At 39.9% G+C, this 27,750-nt stretch overlaps 3 protein-coding genes across 10 annotated transcripts; 1 reads left to right on the top strand and 2 right to left on the bottom strand.

The window, feature by feature from the left end:
• Positions 1–1,471: 1,471 nt before the first annotated feature.
• On the top strand, positions 1,472–5,031 carry LOC100268134 (probable galactinol--sucrose galactosyltransferase 6). Its single transcript, XM_059740615.1, has 6 exons — positions 1,472–1,858; positions 2,020–2,059; positions 2,151–3,523; positions 3,614–3,823; positions 3,920–4,054; positions 4,155–5,031. The coding sequence occupies exons 1-6, from the start codon at positions 1,503–1,505 to the stop codon at positions 4,843–4,845; spliced, it is 2,805 nt and encodes a 934-aa protein (XP_059596598.1). The 5' UTR covers positions 1,472–1,502; the 3' UTR covers positions 4,846–5,031.
• Positions 5,032–5,180: 149 nt separating this feature from the next.
• On the bottom strand, positions 5,181–22,074 carry LOC100262987 (uncharacterized). 3 transcript variants are annotated; one of them, XM_002285373.4, is made up of 9 exons: positions 21,919–22,073; positions 20,140–20,277; positions 16,968–17,043; positions 16,757–16,883; positions 15,599–15,712; positions 14,859–15,057; positions 14,667–14,712; positions 13,231–13,306; positions 5,181–5,728 (listed from the first exon to the last, which is right to left on the bottom strand). In XM_002285373.4, exons 3-9 carry the CDS (start codon positions 17,022–17,024, stop codon positions 5,502–5,504), a joined length of 846 nt encoding a protein of 281 aa, XP_002285409.1. In that variant the 5' UTR covers positions 17,025–17,043; positions 20,140–20,277; positions 21,919–22,073; the 3' UTR covers positions 5,181–5,501. The 3 variants fall into 3 exon arrangements, with proteins under 3 accessions (XP_002285409.1, XP_010656469.1, XP_059596599.1); XM_010658167.3 differs by having other exon boundaries at positions 20,140–20,272; XM_059740616.1 differs by lacking the exon at positions 15,599–15,712 and having other exon boundaries at positions 21,919–22,074.
• A 715-nt stretch (positions 22,075–22,789) lies between these two features.
• LOC104880666 (zinc finger BED domain-containing protein DAYSLEEPER) lies at positions 22,790–26,847 on the bottom strand. Of its 6 annotated transcripts, none has more exons than XM_010658163.3 (2): positions 26,544–26,847; positions 22,790–25,090 (listed from the first exon to the last, which is right to left on the bottom strand). In XM_010658163.3, exon 2 carries the CDS (start codon positions 25,064–25,066, stop codon positions 23,039–23,041), a length of 2,028 nt encoding a protein of 675 aa, XP_010656465.1. In that variant the 5' UTR covers positions 25,067–25,090; positions 26,544–26,847; the 3' UTR covers positions 22,790–23,038. The 6 variants fall into 6 exon arrangements, with proteins under 6 accessions (XP_010656465.1, XP_010656463.1, XP_010656468.1 ...); XM_010658161.3 differs by having other exon boundaries at positions 26,573–26,845; XM_010658166.3 differs by having other exon boundaries at positions 22,790–25,086; positions 26,544–26,821.
• Positions 26,848–27,750: the final 903 nt, after the last annotated feature.

Genomic DNA, 27,750 nt, shown 5'->3' with positions numbered 1-27,750 from the left:
TGTCAAAGTGACATGTGTCGAAGGTAGGATGGCGAGTGTGTGAGTCTTATCTTCGCCGACATTGCTTGTACGTCTGCCCATTCTTCAATCAGAAGCTAAAGCTGCCATTCGGACAATTTCTCGTGCGGCGGCCACACGTGATCGATCCAACCCGCACATCATGGAGATCCGTGAAAAAAAGATATTTTTGTCTGAACGATTTTAACCTCACACGTGGCATGACTTTTGAACTTTAACAGCCATCCAGATTCCACGATTTAGCACAATCACAGAAATATTTTTGTCTGAACAATTTTAACTGTACACTTGTCAGACTTTAGCTGAAGATCACGTGCTAATCACTTGCCCCCGATTTAGGATAATCGATCACACTTCCAGTATTGGAAGATGTGGTGGCAATTTGGTAATTATATGACCTTAGAATGATCAATGATTTATGATAAAAAACACAGCTAGGTACCGGTTTTCATTTTGTCGTCACCTAAACATCCGAAGAAGGGGGAGGACACTCGCGTTGCTTTACGCAATGAATCACGTGACAGCGGCGGGACATTACAGCACGGAGTGACGTCCATGACCAGTAATACACATTCACAATCAATGATATAGTGGCGCGAGATAATTATTTGTACAGGTCGTATCGAATAATTAAGACAGGGATTAAATGGTGGTATTTTATTAGTTAACGTGGACCATCTATTATTGAGATTTCGTAGTCTACCGTGTAAACAATTACAAGATTATTTGGAGTTTCAATTGATTGATGTGGCGTTACTCAATGATAGAGGCTTAGCTGCCACGAAAAATAATATAATTATTACTACGTAATTGACTTTGATTTATTAATTTAAAGGAATATCAATCATGCCTGATCTAGAATCTTCGAAAAAATATAGATTTATCTTATGTTTATTTTTTAAAATATAAGTTTCTAAAAATTCTTCTACTTTAATAATATCAAAATTATTTTATTTTTCAAAATTAAAAAATTTAAAATTTAAAATATATCAAAATGGATTTAAAAATAAAAAAATATATATAAATCCATATATCTTTAAAAGTCAATTTCAAAAATTTTAAAATTTGGGACAATAACTTCAAATTTTTTAAGAATTATTATTTTTTAATCGTAATTTTAAAAATAAAAAATAAAAAATAAATCCAAATCCATATTTACAAAATAATTATTTTTTAAATATAAGAGAAACTCATGATATTGTGATAAATTCAAAGCTAGTGGAGCATATCCAGCAAGGACATAATTGTTTTTACGAAATGCATCCCTCAAAAGGCATCGGGTTCAATGTTTTTAGTGTTTTTCCTCCGCTAAGAAATTAGCAGTCACGATTTTTTAATTCCAATTTTGAATTTTGAATATGAGGAGGACAGTTGAGTGCAGGCTTTTCGGACGTGGAAACAGCTACAGCACATTTATTATTTTATTATGACGATATTGCAGATAACGCACAATGTGACAATGCCACCAAAGACCTATCCACCTGATGCCAAATGACACGTACACAAGGATGATGTGGAATGTCCCCTTTGAGGGTACACGCGTTCGCACTCAACCGCAACCATACGAAAATTCGGTAGAACCTTGTGTCATTCAAATATTGTCAAATTCAAATACGTGTTTCAGGATTGGTGAGACGTGGATCCTACGTGGTGACCACATCCGCCGTCAGAGCCAACGGCGAAACCGAGGGGAAGAAATCGCAATGGCTCCCGATTGGTGTTACAGTTCTCTGTGCAAATCCAGTAGTATAAATACCAATCCAATTCTCCTGTTTTCGTCATTCTATCATAAGCCGTCGTTTTCGTGTTCTAGTCTTCCTGTTTCTAAGAGAACCCAAAGGTGCTCTGCTTCTGGTATTTCTCTTCTTTCTTTGTGGCTAGTTTGGTTTTTGGTTTTTGTTTTTCTTTTTTCCGAGAAAATTTTATTTTCTCAGCCAATTTGTAACGTCGTGAGGCTAACAAAGCCTGATTTTTGGGTTCATGTTTTGGATTATCTTGCAGGTATTCTGCGAATCGAGTGGTGTTGTTACGGGCTTTTAAGGTGAGAATGTTTGCTTCGAGTGATCTGCATTTCGATTTTTGTTGTCGAATTTTGTGAATCTGATGTGCATATAATCTTTGAGAACTTGCAGAAAAGAGAGGTAGGCTCGCCTCCTAGAGAAGTATACAAGGAAGAAGAAAGAGAAGAAGAGATGACGATCACTTCGGCGGTGAGGATCGCCGATCGGAAACTGGTCGTGAAGGAGAGGACGATTCTGGAAGGAGTGCCGGACAATGTGGTGGCGACGTCCGGTTCGACCTCCGGGCCAGTTGAAGGAGTGTTTCTGGGTGCGGTTTTCAACGAAAGTAGCAGTACACACGTGGTGTCTCTGGGAACTCTCCGAGACGTGCGGTTCATGGCGTGCTTCAGGTTCAAGTTATGGTGGATGGCTCAGAAAATGGGGGATCGAGGGAGAGATATTCCCCTGGAGACGCAGTTTCTGCTGGTGGAGACAAAAGATGGGTCCCAGATTGAGTCGGACGGTGCTGGTGAAGAGAATCAGATAGTCTACACTGTTTTCCTCCCTCTTATTGAAGGACCGTTTCGGGCTTGTCTACAGGGAAACTCCCGAGATGAACTGGAGCTCTGTCTGGAGAGTGGGGACGCCGACACCAAAACGTCGTCGTTTACCCACTCGGTCTTCATCAGTGCCGGGACCGATCCTTTTGCCACCATCACCAGCGCAATCAGAGCCGTTAAATTACATTTAAAGACGTTCCGTCTACGCCACGAGAAGAAACTCCCTGGAATCGTTGACTATTTCGGATGGTGCACCTGGGATGCGTTCTACCAGGAAGTAACCCCAGAAGGAGTAGAGGCCGGCCTCCAGAGCCTCGCCGCCGGCGGCACCCCACCGAAATTCGTGATCATCGACGATGGCTGGCAGTCCGTGGGAGGTGATCCACAGAAAGACGAAGACCAAACCGAAAACAAACAACAGCCATTGCTTAGACTGACCGGAATCAAAGAAAACTCAAAGTTCCAAAACAAGGAAGATCCCACGGGGGGAATCAAAAGCATCGTGAACATAGCGAAGCAGAAACATGGGCTAAAATACGTGTACGTGTGGCACGCCATCACTGGGTACTGGGGTGGGGTGAGACCAGGAGTGAAGGAGATGGAGCAGTACGATTCGTTGATGAAGTACCCAATGGTGTCAAAAGGAGTGGTGGAGAATGAGCCAGTATGGAAGACTGATGTAATGACGTTGCAGGGATTAGGATTGGTGAACCCCAAAAACGTTTACAGATTCTACAATGAACTGCATGAGTACTTGGCATCAGCTGGAATCGATGGGGTGAAGGTGGACGTGCAGTGCATATTGGAAACACTGGGTGCGGGGTTGGGTGGAAGAGTGGAGCTCACCACACAGTACCACAAAGCGCTTGATGCCTCTGTTGCAAGGCATTTTCCTGATAATGGGATCATCGCTTGCATGAGCCACAACACTGATGCACTCTACTGGTAATTTCTTTTAACTCCCATTTGTTTTCTTTTAAATTGGATCAGAAATTCCATCACCTTAATCTGATATGGTGTCGGGATGGTGAACAGCTCAAAACAGACGGCAGTGGTGAGAGCATCGGACGATTTCTACCCTCGGGATCCTGTATCACACACAATCCACATAGCAGCGGTTGCATACAACAGTGTGTTCCTGGGTGAGATTATGCAGCCGGATTGGGACATGTTCCATTCACTGCACTCAGCGGCTGAGTACCATGCATCTGCCAGAGCCATCAGCGGTGGCCCCATCTACGTCAGGTCCCTCCATCTTTCTCTATATTCTAAAATCCAATTCCCATTATTTTTACAATTTTAAGTTGCTGACTTTTAAGGGTATTTGGTTCTTAACAACAGTGATGCCCCTGGTAAGCACAACTACGAACTCCTCAAGAAACTTGTCTTGCCTGATGGCTCAGTTCTCCGAGCCCGTCTGCCCGGACGCCCCACCCGGGATTGTTTGTTCTCTGACCCCGCCCGCGATGGTATCAGGTATATTTAACATACAATTTTTGTAAAGAAATTAACTAATGAAATTGGAGAATCCAATATTTTCTTGTGCTTAATGTGTTGCCTGGCTTTGGTGTTTCAGTTTGTTGAAGATATGGAACATGAATAAGTACACTGGAGTGATTGGAGTGTACAACTGCCAAGGTGCAGCCTGGAACAGCGCTGAAAGAAAGAACACATTCCATGAAACACATTCCGGAGCCATCACAGGTACCATAAGGGGCCGAGACGTTCATCTCATTGCCGAAGCAGCCACCGACCCAGAGTGGAGTGGGGACTGTGCAGTCTACTGCCATAAGAGTGGTGAACTTATCACTCTTCCTCACAATGCTGCACTCCCCGTCTCACTAAAGGTCCTGGAGCACGAAATCCTCACCGTCACTCCTATCAAGGTACTGGCACCTGGGTTCAGCTTTGCTCCATTTGGGCTCATTAATATGTTCAATGCTGGTGGAGCCATCCAAGAGCTGAGATATGAGGTGAAGAGCGGAGCCCAATTATCAGAGCTTGGAGGTGGATACGAGGGTGAAGGAAATGGTGTGGCTGAAGAGAGGATGGAGAACAGGAGCACAGAATTGGTGGGTGTAGTTCACATGGAGGTTAAAGGGTGTGGCCGGTTTGGCGCATACTCATCAGCCAAGCCAAGAAGATGCACCCTTGGTTCGATCGAGGTTGATTTCATATACAATTCCTCATTTGGGTTGGTGACATTGAACCTGAGTCATATGCCTGAGGAGGGCCAAAATGTTCACGTTGTTAAGGTCGAGATATAAGATATGATTAGTCTTTAGGCTTAGATTGAGGGGTTGAGAGGGAAATGTTGGGGAATTGGGATTGTTGAAGGAGGGGAACTATCATGTTAATGATTTGTGGGGATGTGTCTGGAATTGAAATAATTTTCATAAACCCTGTATATTTATGCAGCTTATGAAGCTAGAAACCTAAAATTTTGTATCTAACTAGTATTTTTTTCACAATGATAACGTGCTCTGATTAAGTAATAATGGTTCTAAAAGTTCTATTCAAGTATTCAATCAACTTCATCTGATTTCTGAGGGCCCACGTCATGTGGGACAAACAAGAAAGACAAAAGGTTAGAGCATTATCATGTTACTCAAAACTGTATATTTTCTCTTTTAACCTTCAAAATGGCCATCAAGTACCTAAAAAACAAATGGTACCTGCTTGCCTTTGGCAGCCTTCCCATCTGGAACTTCACCCCTTACCTACAAAGTTTCGTTTTAACTGTACAGCATCAACCCCATGTGATGCCTAATCCATAGCACCCACTAGATTCCTCTGATAATTGAAGGAATTCAGGAGGCAATTTTGAATGACTGTGAGATAACAATCACTGTATGAATCTAACACCCATAAACCATCCGAGTACACCGGAAGAGAACTCTGCTCAGCTTGATTTTCACAGCAATTATGTTTGAGATAGTAGATGTTCAAGTTCCAGATCAAAGTCATCACCATCATCTTCATTATCTTGCCGGTGTTCTTCAGCAGGACGCTGGTTAAGTCCTGTTTTTTGATAGAAGACTTCTTTTTGGGCATTCCAGTTCTCAGCAGTTTTGTTCACTACATCTCCAATCAGTTTCTTATCTTCTGATATATGCTTTATGTTTTGGACATCCACTACCTTGCTCGCCTCTTCAACAAGTTGAAATACAAACTAGTTAATTAGATAAGTGAAACTCTACTATTTCAAGAATACTTGTATTGTCCAGGAAACTATGATATTGGGGTTTCAACAATATTTTCATTATTTGGAGTTAATGGTTCAGATTCAAGGAATTAATCGTGGAAATACTCTTTAGTTCTGAAGACAGGGTTGGTCAGAGAAAAAGGGCAAAATCAAGAAAATTTCAAATAAAAGAGCAACAATGTTCATTGATGATAGGCTGTATAGGTCATTTTTGTTCTGGTTTTTTGTGTTTTTCCCAGGCACTTGCTCCCTTTGTGTACTTCCAGTGTACTGGGTTGCACCCCATTTTTGTTGGGAGCTCTTACTCCAATTTCCTGTTTGCCTATCAAACAATAATAATAATGGAACTTATTTTGGGAAACTTATTCATGCTAGGTGAAAATGATGTTATTCTGCAAACTTGGCATGAATTAGAACATTTTTTTTTTTTGATAGGTAAATAGATTTCATTAAGAGCCAAAGGCTAGAGAAAGGCATACACGGAGTATACCAAAGACATAATAGCAAAAAAAACAAAGGGACAAAACAAACATGCCCCTTACTTGGTGGCTAGTCAGTCAACAAAATCTATCAAAGACAAAGTGTGTTCCTCTATATACACCCTAGCCCAATTCACAAAAGTGTACAAAAAAATGGATTTAATGTCTTGATCATTCCTCTCCATATCATCGAATGCTCTCCTATTTCTTTCTCTCCAAATGGTCCACATCAAGCAGAGGAGGGCAGCTCTCCAAGCTTTCTTCCTTTTCTTGCCCACAAAAGAACCATGCCAACCTAGGAGGTGTTTTTTCACAGTGGAGTGCATCACCCATTGCACCCCAAACAGGGAGAAAATTAGGAGCCATAACATTCTGGCTTTCTCACAAAACAGTAGAAGGTGATCTGTGGTTTCCTCCTTATGTTTACACAAAAAGCATCTGTTGGGGATGCTCCAACCAATTCTTTTCAGGCGGTCTGTGGTGAGCAACCTATTCCAAGCCGCCTCCCAACCAAAGAAACTAGCCCTAATTGGAACCCAAGGCGTCCAAATAGTTCTAGCCGGGAAGGGGGGTTTGGAATCCCTTGAGAATGAGCTATAAAAGGACTTGACAGAAAAGGTTCCATTCTTGTTCTCTTTCCACCGGAACAAGTCCTCCACACCTCTTCTAATGGTCAATGGATGAAGCTTACTTAATAAGCTTTCGACTTCTCCCACCTCCCAATCATTAAGGTGTCTGTTAAAACGAAGCCCCCAGCTACCTCCTCCTTCGTCTTCCTCCCAAGCCTCAGCAACCCATCCTTCTTTGTTGACAGAGAGGTTAAACAAGATGGGGAAAACTTCCTCCAGAGACTGATTTCCACACCACAAATCCTTCCAAAACTTCACTCTGGTGCCGTCCCCAATGATGAAGCGGGAATGAGAACGAAAATTCTCCCAACCTTTTCTGATGGCCTTCCAGACCCCCACCCCATACCGGTTTCTTGCATCTTTGGAGCACCATCCTCCCTCTTGAAGATCATACTTACTAAGGATAATATGCTTCCATAGGGGCTCATTCTCATTAGCGAATCTCCACAACCATTTCCCCAGAAGGGCCTTGTTAAAAGTAGATAGACTACGAATGCCCAAGCCACCTTTCTTTTTATCGGCACAAACAGCCTTCCAACTCACCAAGTGAGGTTTTTTCTCTAAGGCTCCACCGCCCCATAAGAAATCCCTTTGGATCTTTTCAAGCCTTGCGCACACTCTCTTGGGGATCACAAAAAGAGAGAGAAAGTAGGTTGGGAGGCTTGAGAGGGTGCTTTTCAGCAGGGTGAGACGGCCGCCTTTGGAGAGGTATTGCCTTTTCCAGAGAGATAACCTTTTCCTGAATCTTTCTTCCACTGCATCCCACACCCTAATGGATTTGTAAGGGGCTCCAAGGGGAAGACCCAAGTAGGAAGTAGGTAAGCTACCTATCTTACAACCCAAGACCGCCGCGAGAGTCTCCATAGGAATGCCTTCCCCCACTGGTATGGCCTCTGTTTTATTCAGATTGACTTCCTCAAACCACATGAAGGTCCAACTAAGGTATTGCAACTGATCTGCATCGGCGTCACAGAAAATTAAGGTGTCATCAGCAAACAAGAGATGGGACACGACCAGCCCCTCACTTCCTCTTCCTCCCACTTTGAAACCGGAAATAAAGTTTCCATTTCTTGCTCGGGACAACAATTGGCTAAGAGCTTCCATGGCCAAAAGGAAAAGATAGGGGGATAGAGGGTCGCCCTGTCTCAGTCCCCTAGAGCTACGAAAGAAGCCCGAGGGGCTTCCATTGATAAGGATCGAGAAGGAGGCCGTGGAGCAACACCATTTTATCCAATTAATCCATCTGTGCCCAAATCCCATCTTAGACATCACCTCCATAAGAAAGTTCCAATTGACATGGTCAAAGGCCTTCTCAATGTCCATCTTGAGAAGGAGACCCGGGATGTTGTCTTTCAATCTAGAATCAAGGGCTTCGTTAGCAATAAGAACAGCGTCCAAAATCTGCCTCCCATGGACGAAAGCATGCTGAGAATCAGAAATCACCTCCCCCATCACTGTTTTCAGTCTATTGGCTAGGACTTTGGCAAGCAATTTGTACACGCTCCCTACCAGGCTGATTGGTCTGAAATCTTTTAGATCTTCGGTCCCCTCCTTTTTAGGAATGAGCAAGAGGAACGTGGAGTTTAAGCTTCTTTGGAAGGTCCCATGGAGGTAGAACTCCCTAAAGAGGCCTAAAATTTCTGGTTTAACAACATCCCAACTGAATAACCAGAAGGCCATTGTGAAGCCGTCCGGACCTAGGGCTTTGTCTCCACAGAAACTGCTTAGGGCTGCGAAAATTTCTTCCTCAGAAAAACTAACTTCTAGGCTGCTGGCCAAGCCTTCTCCCAACTCCTTGAAGGTAAGGCCATTAATACTAGGCCTCCAATCCCTAGGATCAGAGAGAAGGGTTTGGTAGGCATTGCAAACACCTTCTTTTATCTCTGCCAAGGATGAGAGATTCACCCCATTTACTTTAATTTTGGATAGGAAATTCCTCCTTGCCCTAGCATTGGTCATTTTGTGGAAATACTTGATATTTTTATCACCCTCTCTTAACCAGATTTCTCTTGACTTCTGTCTCCAAGAAGTTTCTTCTAGAAGGGCCCATTTCTTATATTCCTCAAGGTCCAGATTTTTAGCCTCTATATCTTCAGGAGTAAGAGCGTTTTCGTTCTCCTTGGCCTCCCACTGCTGCAAGCGGGAGAGGGCCTCTGCTCTGTTGAAAGAGACGTTGCCTACCACCTCCTTGTTCCATTTTTTCAGGTCCTTCTTAAGAGCTTTGAGCTTTTCAACGATGCAGTGGCTGCTGTAGCCTTCAACCGAATATCCATTCCACCAGCTTTTTACTAGGTCTTTGAACCCATCAATTTTCAGCCACATATTTTCAAAGCGGAAGGGGCTTTTGCCTGAAGAGAAACCCCCAGCTTCTAGAATAATGGGGCTGTGGTCAGAGACCAGGCGAGGGAGAGCAGATTGTGAGATGGATGAGAAGTGGTCCTCCCATTGGTCAGAGATTAAAAAACGGTCCAATCTAGAGGCAGCTTGAGAGTTCAAGCTCCCTATCCAAGTGAAAGGACCTCCAGCCAGTGGTATATCCTTCAGCCCCAGCTCCCCGATCACCTCTGAAAATCTCCTCATATCGGCTGTGAGTCTCGGGGCATTTCTTCTTTCATCTGGATATCTAACAGCATTAAAATCCCCTCCTATGCACCAAGGGTCTTCCCAGAGGCCACGGATGGCTCCAAGCTCTTCCCAAAAGTCTTCCTTTTCGCTACCTTTCACTGGCCCGTACACTCCAGAGAAGATCCAAGAGAATCCGTCACTGCAGTTTCTAAAACGAGTAGAGATGGAGTACCCCCCACTTTCTACCTCCAAATTCTCCAAGACTCTGTTATCCCATATGAGAAGGAGTCCTCCTGCCGTGCCCCTTGCGTCCACTGAAGCCCAATTAAGAAATCTTCCTACTCCCACACTATTCACCAATTGCGTAGAAACATCTTTCACCTTTATCTCCAAGGGACAAACCAAATCAGCCTTCTGATTCCTCACCACTCCCTTGATCAGTTTTCTTTTGTCACAATCATTAAGCCCTCGAACGTTCCAGCAAAGAATTTTAATTCTCATTAATCCACTGGAATCAAGTCCCAGGAACTCTGACCAGATCTTTTGGATATCCCTGATGTCCCCTTATAATTAACAGAGCATTCCAATCTTTTTAACTCTCGTTCAAATCGGGTGGAACAAGATTTTTTCTTCTTCCTTCTCTTGCGGAGAGAGTTACTTCCAGTCCTCAGCTTCAATTTCGAAAGCAGCTCCAGAATTTCGACTTCATGCCCTTCAACAGGCATTCCCAAGACTTCACTAAAATGTAATAATTTGGAGAGCTCCTCTTCTGACCATCCTTCTTCACCCGGGGGGTAATCCGACGAGCCTCTCTGCTTAGCCATGTTGTTTCCCAGATCAGAGGTCGGGGTTGTAGACAAAATCACTGTCGACCCATCTCTAAGCATGATGGACAGGGGGTTCGGTGTCACTTCTACGTCCCTTGCCATTGGAAATAAAGGGCTAGAGCCAGATTCCTTTCCCCTCTCAAGCCCCGTGTCCCAGAAATGAGAAGAAGAAGAGGATGAGTCCCCTCTCAAGGAGATCGGGGGAAGAGAAGGCATACCTTTTTTATTACGAGCTTCGACGGGGGGGGGGGGGGGGGGGGAAGCTCCTTTATAGATGTCGGCACTTCCACAAGGTGCGACGCTTCCAACTGGGTCGAATTGCGAGCTTTGACGGGGAGGGAAAGCTCAATAGCATGCATCGGCGATTCCACAGGGGATGACGCTTCCATCTGGTGGGATTTGCTAGCTTCGACGGGAAGGGATGCCGTTGGCGCATCCAAAAGGGGCGACGCAACCTTCTGGGGAGTCCTTGAGAAGGAAGGTGTCGCAGAGGGGGCTCCACTCCGACGCAGTGAGCAGCTAGGGCTTTCTTGCCCTAAAGCTTTGGAAAGGGCTGGGCCAAGGGGTTTAAGAGAAGAACCCATAGAGACTTGGGCCTTCCCTAGCCCAGGCCCAAAGGGCCTTCCACAGGTCAGGCTCGAATGGGCCACGACATCCAGAAGCTGGCCAGATTCCTCAACGCGGGCTTGGGAAAGGGGATATTGGCCCTTCTCCATGGCGCGGGCAGGAGACGAGGGAGCAGCTTCACCCGTCATGTCTGTAGTAGGTGCACCAGTCCCCAGGGTCGGCGAAGGCAGCTTTTCAGGTTGCAGGATGACAGAGGAAGGGGGTTGGGGGTCCACGCTCCCCATAGCGCGTGAAGGGGCCACCACTTCATCCCTAATCTTCCAAGCACCGGACCTGCAGGTGGGGATCACAGAGGAAAGGCAGGGCTCTTCTTCCCACCATAGTTGCAGAGCATAACAGGAGGCGCCAGCAACTACCTGCAGCGAGCTTGGGTGTTGCCATCCACTGGTTTCGACTAGGACTCTGGCCCACTTGAGGTTCCGACGCTCAGTTGTGTTTTCATCCACAGCTACGTACCTCCCACAGGAGTCTCCGAATTGCTTGAAGAGGCTTCTTCCCCAGAGATGGAGAGGGAGTCCTAAAATTCTAACCCACACATGGCGCGCCTCCTCATTAACTCCCTCAAGACATCCCACAGATGGCTTCCATTTTTCTAGGCAGAAGCTTCTTCCTCTGAAACGTCTTGCCCCTGAGCTAAACACCCTTTCTGCTTCGTCCTCAAATTCAAACTCCAGGAGCATGAGATTTTCTCTCACGTTTGAAAGCCAGAGGTTTCCTTCCAAGAACCATGAGTTCTTCGCCCATGACCCGAAAGAAACGGGGTCAGGAAGACGATCAGCGTCCCCCTCCCAAGAGCCCACAAGACACCTGCCCAGCAACTCCTCATTCCTATCCAAAGTTTCTTTCTCAATTTCTAGCCAGACGGCATCTCGAGGCTCGGGGCAATCCCGAAGAGGGTATGAGCCTCTGCCTACGCTACTGCTGGGTGAGACTTGGGAAGGTGATTGTTTCTCCAGCAAAACACCTCTCCATTGGAGGGGGGCGACTCCCACACTTCTCAATTTACTAGCCAGCATTTTCCAGCCTCCAACAAGCCCCCTTCCTTCAGGGAAAGCCAAGGAAAATCTTTTGTTCTCCGCATCTCTTACCACGCAGAACAAAAATCTTCCTGCTCTATTGCCTCTGAGTTCCAAACTGTAAACTCTATCACCTTCTGACCAAAACTTTCTGAAAGGGGTTCTTTCCTTTAGCCCACAAACTGATTCAACCCCTTCTAGCAACAGAGATAAGCCTTTTCCTCCAAATCTGATCCATGAAGAGAACTTGGGGCCTCTTTCACAGATCTTTCCACGCACTTTCCCTTTGTGGTCTTCTATGCTAATCTCAAAGGTCTTCAGATCAATGCCAAACCAGCACTTACCACCAGGGGAAGATACCGGCATTTTTACCGGCGAAGATCCATGGCTGTACAGCTCTAACATCTCTACATTCTTAAATGACCATCGATTTCTTTCCTTCAACAAAGTCCAAAATAGACATAAAGAAGCAACTCTCCAAACATTCTTCTGCTTTTTACCAACAAAAGAACCATACTACCCAAGCAAAGTCTCCCTCACCATGGCCCCAAGAAATCCCAAACAAGGAAAACCACAACTGTCAAAGAACTGTTGCCTTACATGGAGCCCATGGATTCCAGATGAGCCCTGCTGGAAAAGAAGTTGAGCTTCCCAACTTAGCATGAATTAGAACATAGGAATTCCACAAATCATTTGGATAATTATTTGCATTATTCCTGATATTCATTCTTCAATCACACAAGATGGATGGTATTTGAAAAAAATATTTGGGTTTAGTTTAGGACTTCTTCAACAATGTAGCATTCCCATTGTCTAATAAACTAACCAAGATGGTCTGGACATGGACAGAACAAGTGCAGTTACTTGTTATGGTAATGTTAAAATAACTACTTAATAAAGCTTTCTAAAAACCTATCAATATGGACTCCTAATCAACTACTTAAATTAAGTCACCCTGATTTAGGCTAATGCAAAGAATCTTCTGTGAAAATTCAATTCCTCTTTCCTGTTGTCATGCTTTGCATTGGCGAAGGAAAAGTTTTTCAGGGAATTGACTAGAGGAGTTGACTAACAACAGCCAGGAACTATGATGGTTAGATAATGATATTTTAGATCTACTAATCCACTTCTCTAGAATTATGAAAATGAGCAGCACTTGGTAGTATGAAAGTTGTTTTTTTTTTCAATTGATCAGTGATCTTTGATAAAGTTTGGAATTATTAAAAAACATATGAAATAAATCTGTACTTTTATGACACTATTTTTGTAGTCTAAATGAGAGGAGGAAGCATATAGGAAGGTACCTTCAATTGCTAGTTTCCTGGCGTTTGCATATTCTGTTGAGATTTTATTGAGCCCTTTCAGGTCAAATTCCATACCCTGGTGTATTTGACAACATGTTCAGTTCTCTAAGATAGAAAATGTAAACAACATGTAGTTTAAAGCACAAACCACAAATGCATGTGCCGTGTAAATTGTAAGATCATTCTATCAGCAGGTCAAATACTGGAGCAGGCAAAAGTAGCCCAAACATTCCATGCAGCTTCGTGTATTGACTGGCAGTTTTCCCTAATGAGTTGTGTTGATAATGTAATTCTCAAAAGACAAGTTAGAGTTGACTCTACAAGTCAGATAACTTATTGATTTATTTCAAGCAACTTTTTTTAGCATTTGATAACAGATATCAGAGCTGTATCAAAGTAGCTAACCCTTTCAAAATGGGTTGGCTTGATTTGCTTGTGAAATTCATATCAAAAAGGGGTGTTAGACAATTGCCTAATTATCATCACGTATGCAACTTAATGAAAACAACCTGACCTGCTTGATTGCCAGCTATACAAAAAATGTAAACATTAATGTGACATGGAATCTGGTACCTGTGTTGGCTAAGATGGTATCAAATAAAATGTGCCAAAGTGATAAGGCATCAGGATAGGTGGGGTATCGATTCTACAATTTATTTTAAACAACTTTTTTAAGTATTTAATAACCTATATCAGAACTGTATCGAAGTAGCTAACCCATAATTGGCTTGATTTTATTGTCAAATTCATTTGAAAAACAGGTGTTAGACAATTACCTAATTATCATCAAATATGCAACTTAATTGAAAACAACCTGACCTGCTCTATTTCCAGCTATACAAGAAATACACATTAATGTGACATGGAATCTGGTACCTGTGTTGGGTAAGATGTGTATCCAATAAAATGTGCCAAGAGTGATAAAGGCATCTGCATAGGTGGGGTGTTTCTGGGCTCAATTTTTATTGTGAACACAGAAAATTTGGTTCATTTCATACCTTAATGATGCATTACATTCTATACAGCAGGGATGGTTAAAATTACAGTAATTTGTAAAAAGATTGTCAGAAAAGAAAAAAGACACGAGTACTCCATAAATTTAGACATAAGACTCGAGAGTCATTTCAGTAGTAGTAATTAAATAGTAAATATAAATAGTATGCACCTAACCATTATGAATTATTTTAAGAAAATATTCTTAAAATTTTCCTCAATTCTTTAATAAATTGTCCTGATTAATTAGAGATCCTGAATTCCAAATTACTGTGAAGAAATTTCTTGAACCCCAAATTACTCGCTAAAATTAGGATCCTGTCATGGGTTTCACTAATTAATATTAACTTCCATGCAGTTGGTATGCATTTAAAAATCTGTTCAGCAGGTGCCATTGCCATAGACTTCCAACATTTTCTGTTGTAAGGGTTTATAAAACTTACCATGTCCATATGGAGGAAGTGCTCAATCCGACTATTTGCCAATAACCTGTTCAGTAGAAAAAAAAGGAAAAAAAAAAAAAAAAAAAAAAACCAGGAGTAAGGTGACAGGAAACTGCAAACACTGCGTATTAAATCGAATAATGTATTAAGAAAGAATAAACAGATAAGATAATTTATAAGTTAGTAGCATACTTATTATAGGCAACTTGAATGCGGGCATTCTGTAAATCTGCAAGGTCATTTACCCTCTCTCTTACAGAGCTTTCATTTATGTCCACAAAACCAAAGAGGAATATTTTCCTGTCTAGCATCCTTTTGATCAAAGCAGGTGCCACTTCAACACCCTTCTCTTTTGCATTTGCTGCAAGGTCTTTCAGTTTCTTGAGATCTCCTGTTGAATGTCAGATGAATAAGAAAACCATAAAGCAATTGGCCATAGTTTTCATGATGTATTCTAGCAACTGTCGTTCTAGTAACCAAAGCTCATTTAAACTAAGCAATAGCTAAGAGCCAAATGAAAAGTAATTACTTGTGATTTAATATAAAAAATGAACAGAATGGAAGAACAGTATTGTTGTATCCAATCCAATTAGTTAATCTTAGTTGAAGTAACTTTGTTTTGAATAAATTATTGAAGTTTATGTACTTACTAGCAGAACATGTAACAACACAAAAGAAAGCTATATGAGTAGTGTCATCACATTTACAAATCATTTGAGTTTCAGTAAACCCAAAATAAAGGGTTTATAGAAACACTTCTGAAATGAGTTTAAAAATGGCAGTCTATATTGTCAATCTCACATGTACGTCTGAGGGGAAAAAACACATTAGTTTATGAATTGCAATAGATACAATGGTGTACATCCAATGGAATCATAAATCAGATTAAGGCCGCCTAAAATCAATTCCAAAAAAAAGGTTTGCAATCGTACCAAGAGATAAATAAATTTTGAAAGGTGGTTTACATGGTTGAGTCTCATAAAGGCAGTAAAGGCAATAGAGCCCACCCAATCTATGTGATAAAGAAGCAGTATCAGACATGTAACCTGCATATGAACATATAAAATTAGCCTTGCATTAATGAAACATCTAGAGATAAATGTAAATGAAAAACTTCAACTCCTTAAGAAATTATATGTAAGTGAATGTCACAGAGAAAAAAAAAGGTCAACATTCACTCTCTTCAGAATAAAACTCACTGACTTCCTCAATTTGATAATTATGGTTATATAATGCAACACATCTAAATCCTAAATGGTCTGTGGCTAATGCAGCAAGCAAAGCAACTCTTAAAACACAAACTCCTTTATAAGAAACTTAACAACAGCAGGCATCACAAGACCAAAACTTCAGATTCAAAGGACTATAACAACATGTATTGAAAACACTTGCTATACAAGATACAATATCCAAGTCAAGAGAGAGAAGAATACACTGTGCACTGTATTAGGCACAGAAATAAGCTAATGAAATAACATTAACATGAATAATTGCTCATAAGATTATCTAGGTTCCTCCAATTAGAAGCAGTTTTAATTATTGGGAACAGAGGCATGTCATGTCGTCAATCTTTTTTTCTCTCTTGAAGGATTTAAAAGAAAAGAATCATGTTTAAGATTTCTCTTAATTCTTGAGAAAATAAATAAGTAAAGAGATATTAGCTCTAAGGCCACTTTAAGGAAGTCCTCATCAAAAAGTGGAATGATGCTTCCTAGAAATGTGTCATTCTGAATTCTGGATAGCATCTTTCATCGAAATCTTTAGAATGGCAAGAACACAAGAGGGTGTTGTTAGAATTTGTGTTTTACATTCCAATCAGAGGTAATTTGGTCAAAAATACATGTCTGTTAGTAGAAGCTTTATTGGCCAATAAAAATGAGTTGATCATAGCAATGCATTGATGAGTCTCGTTGAATTCTAGCACACCCATGTTGTATAGCATTGATCAGTCTTGTTCAGTTCTAGCCTTCTTTAATCAAATTTCACCATCTATCACAAGTAACACCACCATAAGGCAATTTCAAACTAAATCATACTGCAGTACACAAGAACATGTAACAATCAATACAGATTAAAAATGCAAGACTTACTAATTGAATGTGAATACAATGATTGCATAAAGAAGGCCAAGTTGGAAGAAGGCCGAGCTTCATAGATGTATGAGAACTTTCTAGACAGCCATACCCTCTTCATATCATCCAAAGTCATCGATTTACTCTATGAGTTGCCAACCTCTACAAGCGTTAAAAAAACAATGTAGAAAGAAAAGGAAATTGACAAAAAACCCATCTTAAGTATTACCTCAGTGAACTCATTTATAAGCTCATCAATATCCAGCTTGAATGAAGACATATCCATTGCACAACTACCAGAGATTCTGCACAAAGCCAATATTTGATTACAGAAAAGCAAGATTTTGCAATCCCTCAAGTTGCAATTCCAATTTTGAACAGCCAAATGCAGCCAAAACCAAAAATAACAAACAAAAAAGAAAGACTAAATATAAAAGTAAATAACTACTCATAGTCGAGTTATTGGATGAGTTTTAACCATTTGATTCAGATGTTCTGTTAAGTCATCTTTAAAAAATAAAAAATGTAGTTTCCAAAATGTTACACCAAATAGTTCCTCTTGACAGAACCAGAGACATGCAATGTAAGGGCCTGTTTGTTTAGTGTTTTCAAGAACTGTTTTCTGTTCTTGAAAACAAAAAACACCAAAAACTCGTTTGGTTGAGAGAGTCGTTTTTGTTTTTGTTGTTCCCTGTGTTCTCAAAATGACATTGTTTAGAGAACAACAAAATGTTGTTTTCCTCGTTTTTTTACTGTTTACAGAACAAAATTAAACAACAAAAAAACCATCTGTTCTCCGTGTTTTTTTTTTTCTTCTCGTTCTCATCTCTTTCCCAGCACAGTCGCGTCGCCTCTTCTTGATTTTTCCCGTTTCTCAGTTTTGATTCAGGGTTCGTGAAATTTAAATCCAATGGCACAATAGCAAAGAGACCCCTAAAACAGATCCAGAAAACACAGGGAGCAAAAGAAAAGCAATTTTTTTGGTTTTCCTTGGGGGTTTTGCATGGATTTTCTCGGAAATCAAACGAGGATGAATTTTCCTGGAAATTGAATGGGGCATGGATTTCCTTGGGAATCAAACAGAGGTTGAAAAAAAATAACAATAACATGATTAGATTAGTACCTGCGAGGATTAAGAGTGGCAAAGTGAGAGAAGGGCTTTTTTAGGGATTCTCCCGGCTGGAGGGCAACTTCAGAAAAGGGCTTCTTGATGCCCGAGTGAGAGAAGTGGGTGGCATTTTGAATTTTAGATTTAGTAGAGATAAAAAAAAATTAACAAATCACGAGAACAATTTTATCTCAACTTAATAGAATATGTTATAATTTTTAATAAAGTTAAAGATTAAATAAAAAAAATATTAATAAAAATGATTTTATTATGTTTGATTTATTTTAAAAAAATATAAAAAATATTTTTATTTTAAAATTAATAAAATAAATAATTTTTTTAATTTAAATGAACTATATATCTAAAAATTATTTATAAATTTATAATATAAAATTACTTAAAGAAAATATTTTATTAATTAGAAAAGAAAAAAAAAACATCTTTCAAACGTGTTTTTTGTTTTAATTGTTCTAAATTTTTTTTTTATTAACTCAACCAAACATGTTTTTTTGTTTTTGAGAACAAAAACTGTTTTTCAAAATTCAGTTCCCAAACACAATTTTTTTTTTAAAAACACCAAAAACTGTTCTTAAAAATTGTTCTCAAAAACTGTTTTGCAGAACAATTTTCAAAAACAGCAACCAAACAGGCCCTAACTTTTTCCTTTTTGGGTTGTGCAAAGTGAGTAGTATACAGTTAAGTGCAAAGTAAATGGACAAAGCAAAGCTGGTTAAAGGACGTACTGTTACACTTGAAAAATGTTAGAAGAATGAAATTGGTGGGAATATTTGACTCATGTTCCATCCTTAAAGTAACCAAAATAATAAGATTTTTCATAAAATTGCTCAACATCTAAACTATCACAAAATGATTTTTACACTGTAGTTATCTTTTGAAAAGACCACATTTTAGTAAATTTAACTAATTGTTTCTGTCTCGGCTGAGCATTTCCCGGTTATACATCACGTATGTTTCTGTAATCCAAATCCTGCACGTCTATGTTTCAGCCTAATGTTTAAACTAATACTTGCATCCATTGAACTCACGACATTCAAGTGTTGGCTTTAGAAACTATCAGCCTCTTAAACCCAAAGCGCAGTCATTATTCATTTGTCTTAAGGGTAACCTCACTGCAACAATACCTTCCAATCACATACAGCAAAAATGGCTAACCAGCTAAAACAGAAGTTCCTCTCTTTGTAATAGAATTTACTCTCGCAGGAATGTTTTTATGTCATGCTACTGATTTAGCAACTAACTCCCGTTGAAGTTTCACCAAGAGATTGACTTGTTCCCAGGCTTCTGATAACAGCGGAAAACTCTTAGTTATTCTTAGTGCCTACTGAATTAGCATAGTCCAAATGCTTACTGAACTAGCATAGCCCTTACTCCATGGAGTTTCAGAATGATGAGTTATGATTTGTCCATAAATGATAATATTGCAAGATATTTAAAGAAAGTATAATCATTGACTTCAGATTTCAGACTAAAACTAGAACTATGCTTTTTTTCTGTTTCCTAAGGTAAGAAATCAACTACTAAAGGATCACTTAGAAGTGTGTCTATTAATGAAGCAAGTGCAAAGTACGATGCATGTATGGGAAACTGCCTACAAAAAAATATACTAGGTATGGAGTGTTGCAAGAACAAATTGACTAGTATTAATGCTCTTCAAACAAATTCTCATGTAATTTTAGGATTAACAAGCCATGAAACTATTGAAGTGTAAGAACAAAAGGAAGGAAAATAAATGGAAAGAAATCCATCATGCAGCAAAATAGAGGATCACTGATACAGGCCCATAGGGAAAGATAAACAGGAAACCTTGGGTTTTGCAATAATTTTTTGGGAAGTATAAGACTGATAGTCTCAAAAAAATAAGGAGGGCAAAAATGAGGATTATATGGAGGGAATCCAGATTTAGATATTACCAAGGTATTTTGCTGTCAACTGAATGTTGCCTTCAAGCAAGACAACATCAATTTGACCATAGCCAAATCATTATTTTTTAAATAATTAGAAAAAATTAAAGTCAATCAAGTCTCTCTAAAAGCTCATTGATGCAAGAAAAGAAATCTGGGAGAAAGGATCAAGACAGCTCATTTCCCTTGTTAGAATAACAAGTAACCATGTCCAAACAAAGCCTCAAAAGACTAGAATTCCACCAGCATAAGAAGCCAAAAACAACACTTCTTAAATATGTTCATAAATGGGAAAGTGGGTAGGAGGACAAGAAAATAAAACGTCACTACAATGGGCCACGATATTGATAAATTCTGTTTCAGGATGTTACCTTGCTCCTGCACAAAGAAAGGCTAAGCTCAGCTTTGTTCTGTACAGATATCTGCATGTTATGCACCCAATATGCCATGAATTATAGTTACTGATGCTCCAAAGAGATCCATCTCCTTAGAGAATCATTAGACCTGTCCTATCAACATAACAGTCCATGTAAATAGAAAACCCAAATCAGGAAGAGCCAACAAACTTATCAAAAAAGAAGGAAGAGCCAAAAAAAGAAATCAATAGACAACATGCTAAGAACTCAACAGCCACCAGAGGGAAAAAAAATCAAGGAAAATCCTTCTCTCTAACCATTGTTGTAATATGCCCATCTATCTATAGACACCAGGCCTGGATGTTCCATTTTCTTCAACCCACCAGACAAAAAATTGTAGCATTTCAACAATTCCAATTCCATTCTTTCAATATTCATGCATCACAAATTAACAGTACTGCATTGCTTAAGCATGTTTTAAATCCAACAAACTATATTGAATAAACCAAAGGTACTTCTAACAAAGCAAGGCTCAATTCAGAGGAAAATCAAACTAGATAACAAGTATATGAAAAACCAATTAATCAAACATAAAAACAAATTAAGCGCAAAACTTCAAAATCTGAATATCAAATCATTCCACAGGTAATCTTATTGTTCATTGTTCTGGAAATCCCTTTTGTTTTGTAATGTATCCATTTTAATGCACCAATCTGCACCAGAAATGGCTCAAGATTTTTGACACGAGGAATAAGCAGAGAATACAGGAGTTTGGGGGCCAGAAGAAGTGAATCGACAAACTTTCAGAAGGGATCCATTTTTATATTACTCAAAAAGTCAACTGATAGAGTAAATCAAAGCAAACAAATGCAAAAAAAAAAAAAGCACAAGTCCTATCTTCAGTAGGCGTTTTAACATTATAAATAAGAAACAAAACTAAATCTGAGCAGCAAGAAAATATAGGACTGCAAAAATGAGCAATGTCCAAACAGTATTCTAAACCATCCAACACCTTTGATGCCCTGAAATTAAAACAAACCATGACTCAGGGAAGACATTTCCATTCCAAGGACCATACAGACTCAAAATAGATGAAGCAAATGACAGTAAGGGTGGAACTTTCGGGCAAACACATTGGATTTGGAGGTTTCGTTTTCTATATTTTCTGTTTACAAATTAAAAATAAATAAATAAATAAACAAACATGAAACCATTCGTTAGCTTCATCAAACTATGTACCATATCACTTACAAATTATGATACAAAAATTCATTCAATAAATTCAAGTGGACTTTAAATGGTACATGAAAATCCTTGCCTCCACCAGTCATTAAGGGTTCGTGGGTACGAGAACTGGGAAAACGGGTTCACGGATTCCTGCCTCTAATAATTTGGACGAGCCAATGAATTTGAAAAACAGAAAACCAAATCGATTTGAAGTAGGAAATATGGAACGCGAAAAAGAGATTAAACTTCAAATTAGGGCAGATTTGAGGTGTAATCCAACTTTAATGTCATGAATTGAGCTTATTCAATCACCAGTCTCGCTATTGAGTATTGACTACAGGAGAGTGTCCTAAACACAATGGGCTCTAGTTAAATTCAAACATCAAATGAGAATGTTCAGATGATGCCAAGATCAAATCAAGGAAGAATTCAGGCATTAAAATATAATATTTTTAGCAAAAAATTAGGAAAGCAAAAATAGAGGAAATTCAGAGAAAGAGGGAACCCTAAGACAGAGAAAGAGAAGGAAAATGGGGAAGGAAGATCATTAGATCCAGCAAAACTCACTTCACCGGCGGCGGCGGTGGTGGTAGTTGATGACGCCGAAGATATGAATGATGTTGCGAGCGGCGGCAGATGAGATTGATTTCCAATTCGCGACTGCTGTTTCTGACATAGCCGGTGGAGAACTTGCTTGCCAACAGGCGCCATTTCTTTATTTTTATTTTTATTATTAACATTTTATTTTTTAAATACTTATCCAAAAAAATGGTAAAATTATAAAGGGAAATCCAAAAGATTAAAGACACAAGAGTATATTTTTCAAAATATAGTACTTCAAAAAATATAAAATTATAAAATGACCCTCATACATCCTTTTATGTAAATAAATAAAGTTTGTTAATTTCTATTTTTTTTTCAAATTATTATTAATTTTCACTTTTTTTTAATAATCTGGATTTAGTATAAAACCATAAAAGGATAAGAAACATATAATTTAGTTGTGAATACATGGAGTTTGTTTATTTCTAATTTTTCTTTATTCTTTAATTTTTTTATTTAATTATCCTAATTTGCATAAAATTGTATTTAGAAAAGAGTTTTATCCTTTGTCTTGAAACATGACTTAGGGGCAAATTTGTCATATGATTCTTAATACGTGTTGAAGGGACTAAAAATTTGAATCGCTTCGATCAAAAACTAGCTTTAAACTTAATTACCTTCGAGTAGTCCGATAATTTCAATCTCCACACATAAATATTGTGGATGCAAGTTATAATAACAAGAAGGGAGTGGTAAAACCAAAAATAGTTTGAATAAAGCCTGGGGTAGTGATGACTGAGCAGTTCATCCGCTCCCACCCCACGTGCTGAACCCTGCAGCCAAAGGCCAAAGGCCAAAGGGCATGTTGGCATGTTGCATCCAAAATCCAAACCAATGTCGAAAGGCCTTTCAAGATTAAACCACTAATACAGAAGCACAAGTCTTTGTCCAGGCATCATCCAATCAACAAATCCCTTACAATGGTACAGACAATGAAGGTTGATGCGTTTGTCCAGGAATGGAAACTTCTAATTCTAGAAAGAAAGAAAGGAAGGAGAAAATAACAAGAAAATTACCTACCCTACCTACCATAATAGACATCATGCAACATGAGAAAGAGGGAGAGAGGGAGGGAGGAAGGCTTCTAAAATTCCATTTTCACAAGAGCATTTGAAATTTCCGGTGGTGACGATCCGTACTGAAGCCAATCTTTTGCACAAATCAGGGCTTCCACTGTCTCTGGTCGCAACGAATTCCGATACTCATCCATCTCTTTCCCCACCGTATCATATATCGACTCCACAGCAACTGAAGATACAGGAATTGACAATATATCACGAGCCATCTTTGAAAGAGTCGGGTATTTAAGCTTGTTTAGTTTCCACCACCCTAATAAATCAAACTCGTGTACCCGAGGCAACACTGACTCTTCCAAGTACTGATCCAACTCTGACTTCATCTGTTGGCTACTTGTCTCCAAGATGTACACATCAAAATCTGAAAGTCCATTGCTTGAGAGAAGGCCTCCTTGTGAGTGATCCTCCCCCTTCATGCTTCCAGCGTTCCCTTCGTCCACATAAGTCGGTGTTAGGGGCAGAGGGAGAGCCACATATTCAAGAAATAGCTCATGAAGTCCCTCATCAACAACCCTGATGCATGTTGGGGCAGCCTCATCACCATAAATTTTGGGGAAACTGAACTCTACAAGCTTCATCTTAAACCTAGGATCCATAGCTACAGCAATTGCCAAAACCAAGCCACAGTCTTTCCAGTATTTATCAACTTTTTCTTGCATTGGTTTCGCAAGATTGCTGATGAAAGGATCCTCACATGTGGCTGCCCGTGCCAGCTCAGTCTGAATCTTCCACGTCTCGTGGTAGAATGTGTTTGTGGTTGGAATAGTTGTGGTGGAGGTTAGCAAGTTAGCTGCATCAAAGAAAAGTTTCAAGTATGTGCAGAGGGTCTCAACCTGCTTCCAATCATCCATCGATGGGGCTTCCTTGTAATCAGGATCAGAAGTATCCAAGCATGAAAACACTTCCTTTAACTCAGATGCCGCTACCAGCATTTCATATGTTGTGTTCCACTGATTTTGATCATCAAGAAAGAGGCTCTTTGTGCTTGGAACTTGAAGTTGTTGCTTGAGCTCAAGAAATTTTTCTTCGTGTGATTCTGATGTCTTCACATACTTTACACTATCACGTATTTTCTTGATAGTTTCTCGCCCTGCTCCTAATACATCTAGTGCCATGCTGCTTAAAGTACGAGCAATGCAGTTCCCAACCAAAAATTGACCGTTGAGCAGAAGTGGGTTCTTGATGGAGAGTTGAGCTCTGAGATACTCAATCCCAATTTCATTCAAGGGCTGATTTATAGTGATAGAAAATAACTTATTCTCCAAACTCCAATCAGAAAGGCAAACAGCTACAGCATGACTGAAGGCTGTTTCTGAATCAGTAAATGGCTCCATCACAACATTGAGAATCCGTCTATGCAGCTTCCAGTCCATATCAATAAAGTGTCCCGTCAAAAACACATAACCTACAGATTGCCTTGAAGTCCACAAGTCTAGCGTCAGGCAGATCCTTCCTGGGATTCCCTCAATAAACTTCAAAAGGCTTTGCTTTTCCCTTAGGTAAGTGGCCACACAATCCCCTTGGACAGTGTTGAAGCTAACCATATCGAACCGGGGCTGAAGATTCTGAACAAAAGCTACAAAGCCAGGATGTTCAACCATGTGAAGCGGATAGTCGTGCATTATTATCATCCTAGCTATCTCATGACGGCAACGATCCTGATCAAAGGGAACACTGGCCAGGCTGGAGGTTCTGTAGCGTCGCTTCGGTGGTTCAGAAGCACTCCCAGCCCCACCCATCTTTGAAGGTGCACTATATGGACTTAATTGATTTTTCTCCTGGTTTCGCAAGATTAAAGTGCAGGTTCCCTTGGCAATATGCCGTTTGAGGTGGCTGGTACCTGCTACTTTTGAACCTGTACTGTATGCAAATGACTGCTTACATTGCTTGCAGCATGCTCTTCTACATCCAGCACCCACAGTTTCAATTGTGAAATGTTCCCAGACTATAGACTTCTTTTTCCTCCGCTTGTTCGGCTGTGTTTCTGAATTGACCTCTGCAAGCGCCAGCTCATTGTTTTCACTAGGGGTTTCCATCTTGGGTAGAGAATTGAAGTCTGGCTATAGTAAAAAAGAACAAATACAAAATCAGAAAGGATTTAACATAGAATATGCAGTAAAGACAAAACTGGATTTTGGGTATATTAATAACCAGAATAATTTGAATGCTAAACAATACAGGGCCCTGAGAAGGTCCAAGATGAACCCAGTTTAACCCAGAACGACACTAGGAATATACAACACTATTCCTGATATCTGTCAATACAAGAAATAAAAACAGCAGACAGTTGCAGAAATGACACAGGGAATATGAAATTACGAATACAATCAAATAAAGCGAGACTAGGAACTTTAGAAACATATGGTAAACACAACCATCTGACAGATTGCTAAAGCAGACACGCATATGGCATACAAAGAGGTTTCCAATGAAGATAAATCGAGCTATGGCTCTACTTGTTTCAATCAGAAATAATTAGGAGAAAAGGGCGTTCCATTGCCATTTGATGTAGCCTGTATCACATCTATACCGTTATTCTGTGTTGAAAGCATGTCATGAGAAGATTGTAGAGTGTCTAGGCAACCTAGGAAAAAAAAAATACTTCATGCCTCCATGAGATCACATCAAGAGAGCTCAGATTTGAATTTGAAAGTTGATTCCTATGATAAAGATACATTTGGTTGACACCAGAGAGAGATAAAGACAAGAAATTTTTTGAGACTGTATATACAACAAAAATCATCTAAGTGGGTGTGTTGGTTGGCGAACAATCAAGTGTAGACAAAACCAACTGTGTCCGCTTCACCAACCCTCCTTCACAGTCCCACTCCTCTCGTTTTAAACTTCAACCCAAATCCCACTCATCTAACTTCCAATTTCTCGTATCACACAAAATCAAATCTAACCAATTTTGTTTATTGAAAAAAAAAAATGAGGAGGAGGAAAGAACAAATGAAAAAAAGGCATCGCTACATGTATACCCACGTGTAATTCTTATGTAAAAAAACTTTATATAAAAGTAAGACTACAAGCCCACTGGAGTCGGCCAACTGGATTCTAAGTAAAAGGCCCATCTCGGTTTTAGTGGGCCCGGCAGTAACAGAATTCGACCAGGCCCATAAAAAATCCACCTCGAAGAGAAAAGTGGGTTAGGGTTAAATTGGGTAATTTTCACCCTTCCGTGGGCTAACAACCGAAACAACAAAAACAAAAATCAGATCTAGGGTTAGAGATCAAGCTTGGGCTTTTCCAACTTGCATCGAAAGAACAGCCCAGGTCAATCGAAAACCCAACGATCACCAGCAAAAAAATACAAAAGGATCCCGCTTTCAAAATCAGCACTAAGACATAGTTCCCTTCCGATACTCCAAAACCTCCGACGAAACCCATCAAACGACGCTAAAACTGCCACATAAATTCCCAGAAACGCGAACGCAGAAACCAGACGAAGAACAAGCAACAACAACAACAAACAAGAGGGGTAAAAAAAAAAAAAAAAAACCAGCATCGAACCTGAAAAAAAGCAAAATTAGGGCTCTTACTCGTACCAGAAGCTCCGACGAGGCCCAGACGAGACGGATCTGGAGTGCGCGAAAGGAAAGAATCTGAAAATGGGTAAAGATCTAGGGCTGGAATTAGGGTTTGGGTTTAGAGAAACGAAGAAGAGAGAAAGGGGGTGAATATCGAATGGGCTTGAACCCGATAAAGTATTGGACCTGAGGCTCTTGGGAGGACTTCTTTTTTTTTTTGGTTTTGGGGATAAGGTTTGGGGGGAGCGAGAAAGAGAGAGAAAAATTAAAAGGTATAATTGGATATGGACTTGAGGTCCATTGAATTTTTTTTATTTTATCATTTTGTGTGGTGGTCGGACCACCACCACCACCAGCCCACCTTTAGACCGTACGCGCGGTATAGCCCACTGAATTATAATGGACTATTTATCTGAGGGGGCCCACATGTGGCCTTTCCTCTTTTCATTTTCCTATGTGGCCCAAATACAACAGGTCTGCCTTGGCTCCAGCCCCCCAGTCCCAGCCCCGTTGCTCTCTCAGGGTTGTCACCCGTGAGAAGGGTATTTTCGTCTTCTTAGGTCTTTTCCATGGCTAGTTTGGGAACATTTTGAAACTTAATTTCAAACTTTTTTTTTTTTGAAGTTTTAATAAATTAATTTCGTGGCCCATTATCCCAAGAAAAAAAAACAAACAAACAAACAAAGAAGGAAAATAAAATACAAGTCCTTTGTCTACAATCATTAAATACCCATGGTATTATGGCCCAATAATATCATCCTATTTCTCTCCTTTGGGTAATTGGGCTGTCAAATAGACTTTCCAGATCCAACTTCTGTAAGGGGGCTTTACACTTTACAGATAGTGATGGGAGCCCCATATATATCCATAATACCCAAAGGGAGTTGGGTTAAATTTGCCCAAGAGAAAATGAAGTTAAAGGTAACTGGCTCACCCAACCAACAACTAGAATGGGGAAAGCCCGGTTTACCAATTCTTGAAAGTTTCTCAGTTTTAGCCTCAGGTCACAATGTAAGTACTTCACAGGTTTACCTTCTTTCATGAATTTTCCCATCATTTCAGGTGGAATTTTGGGACATCTTTTTAACTGGGCCACTGCACAGTGTATTGTGTATGGTTTTCAACCATAATCAAATGAGAGGTACCAAGGTTTAATAAATTTTTGAAGTAGCATTTGTTTTTGGAAAAAC

The sequence above is a fragment of the Vitis vinifera genome, chromosome 11 (assembly GCF_030704535.1).
Source record: "Vitis vinifera cultivar Pinot Noir 40024 chromosome 11, ASM3070453v1".
NCBI classification, from domain to species: Eukaryota; Viridiplantae; Streptophyta; class Magnoliopsida; order Vitales; family Vitaceae; genus Vitis; species Vitis vinifera.
Note: the sequence above shows the minus strand (reverse complement) of the source record. Positions and strands in the feature narration are given on the sequence as shown.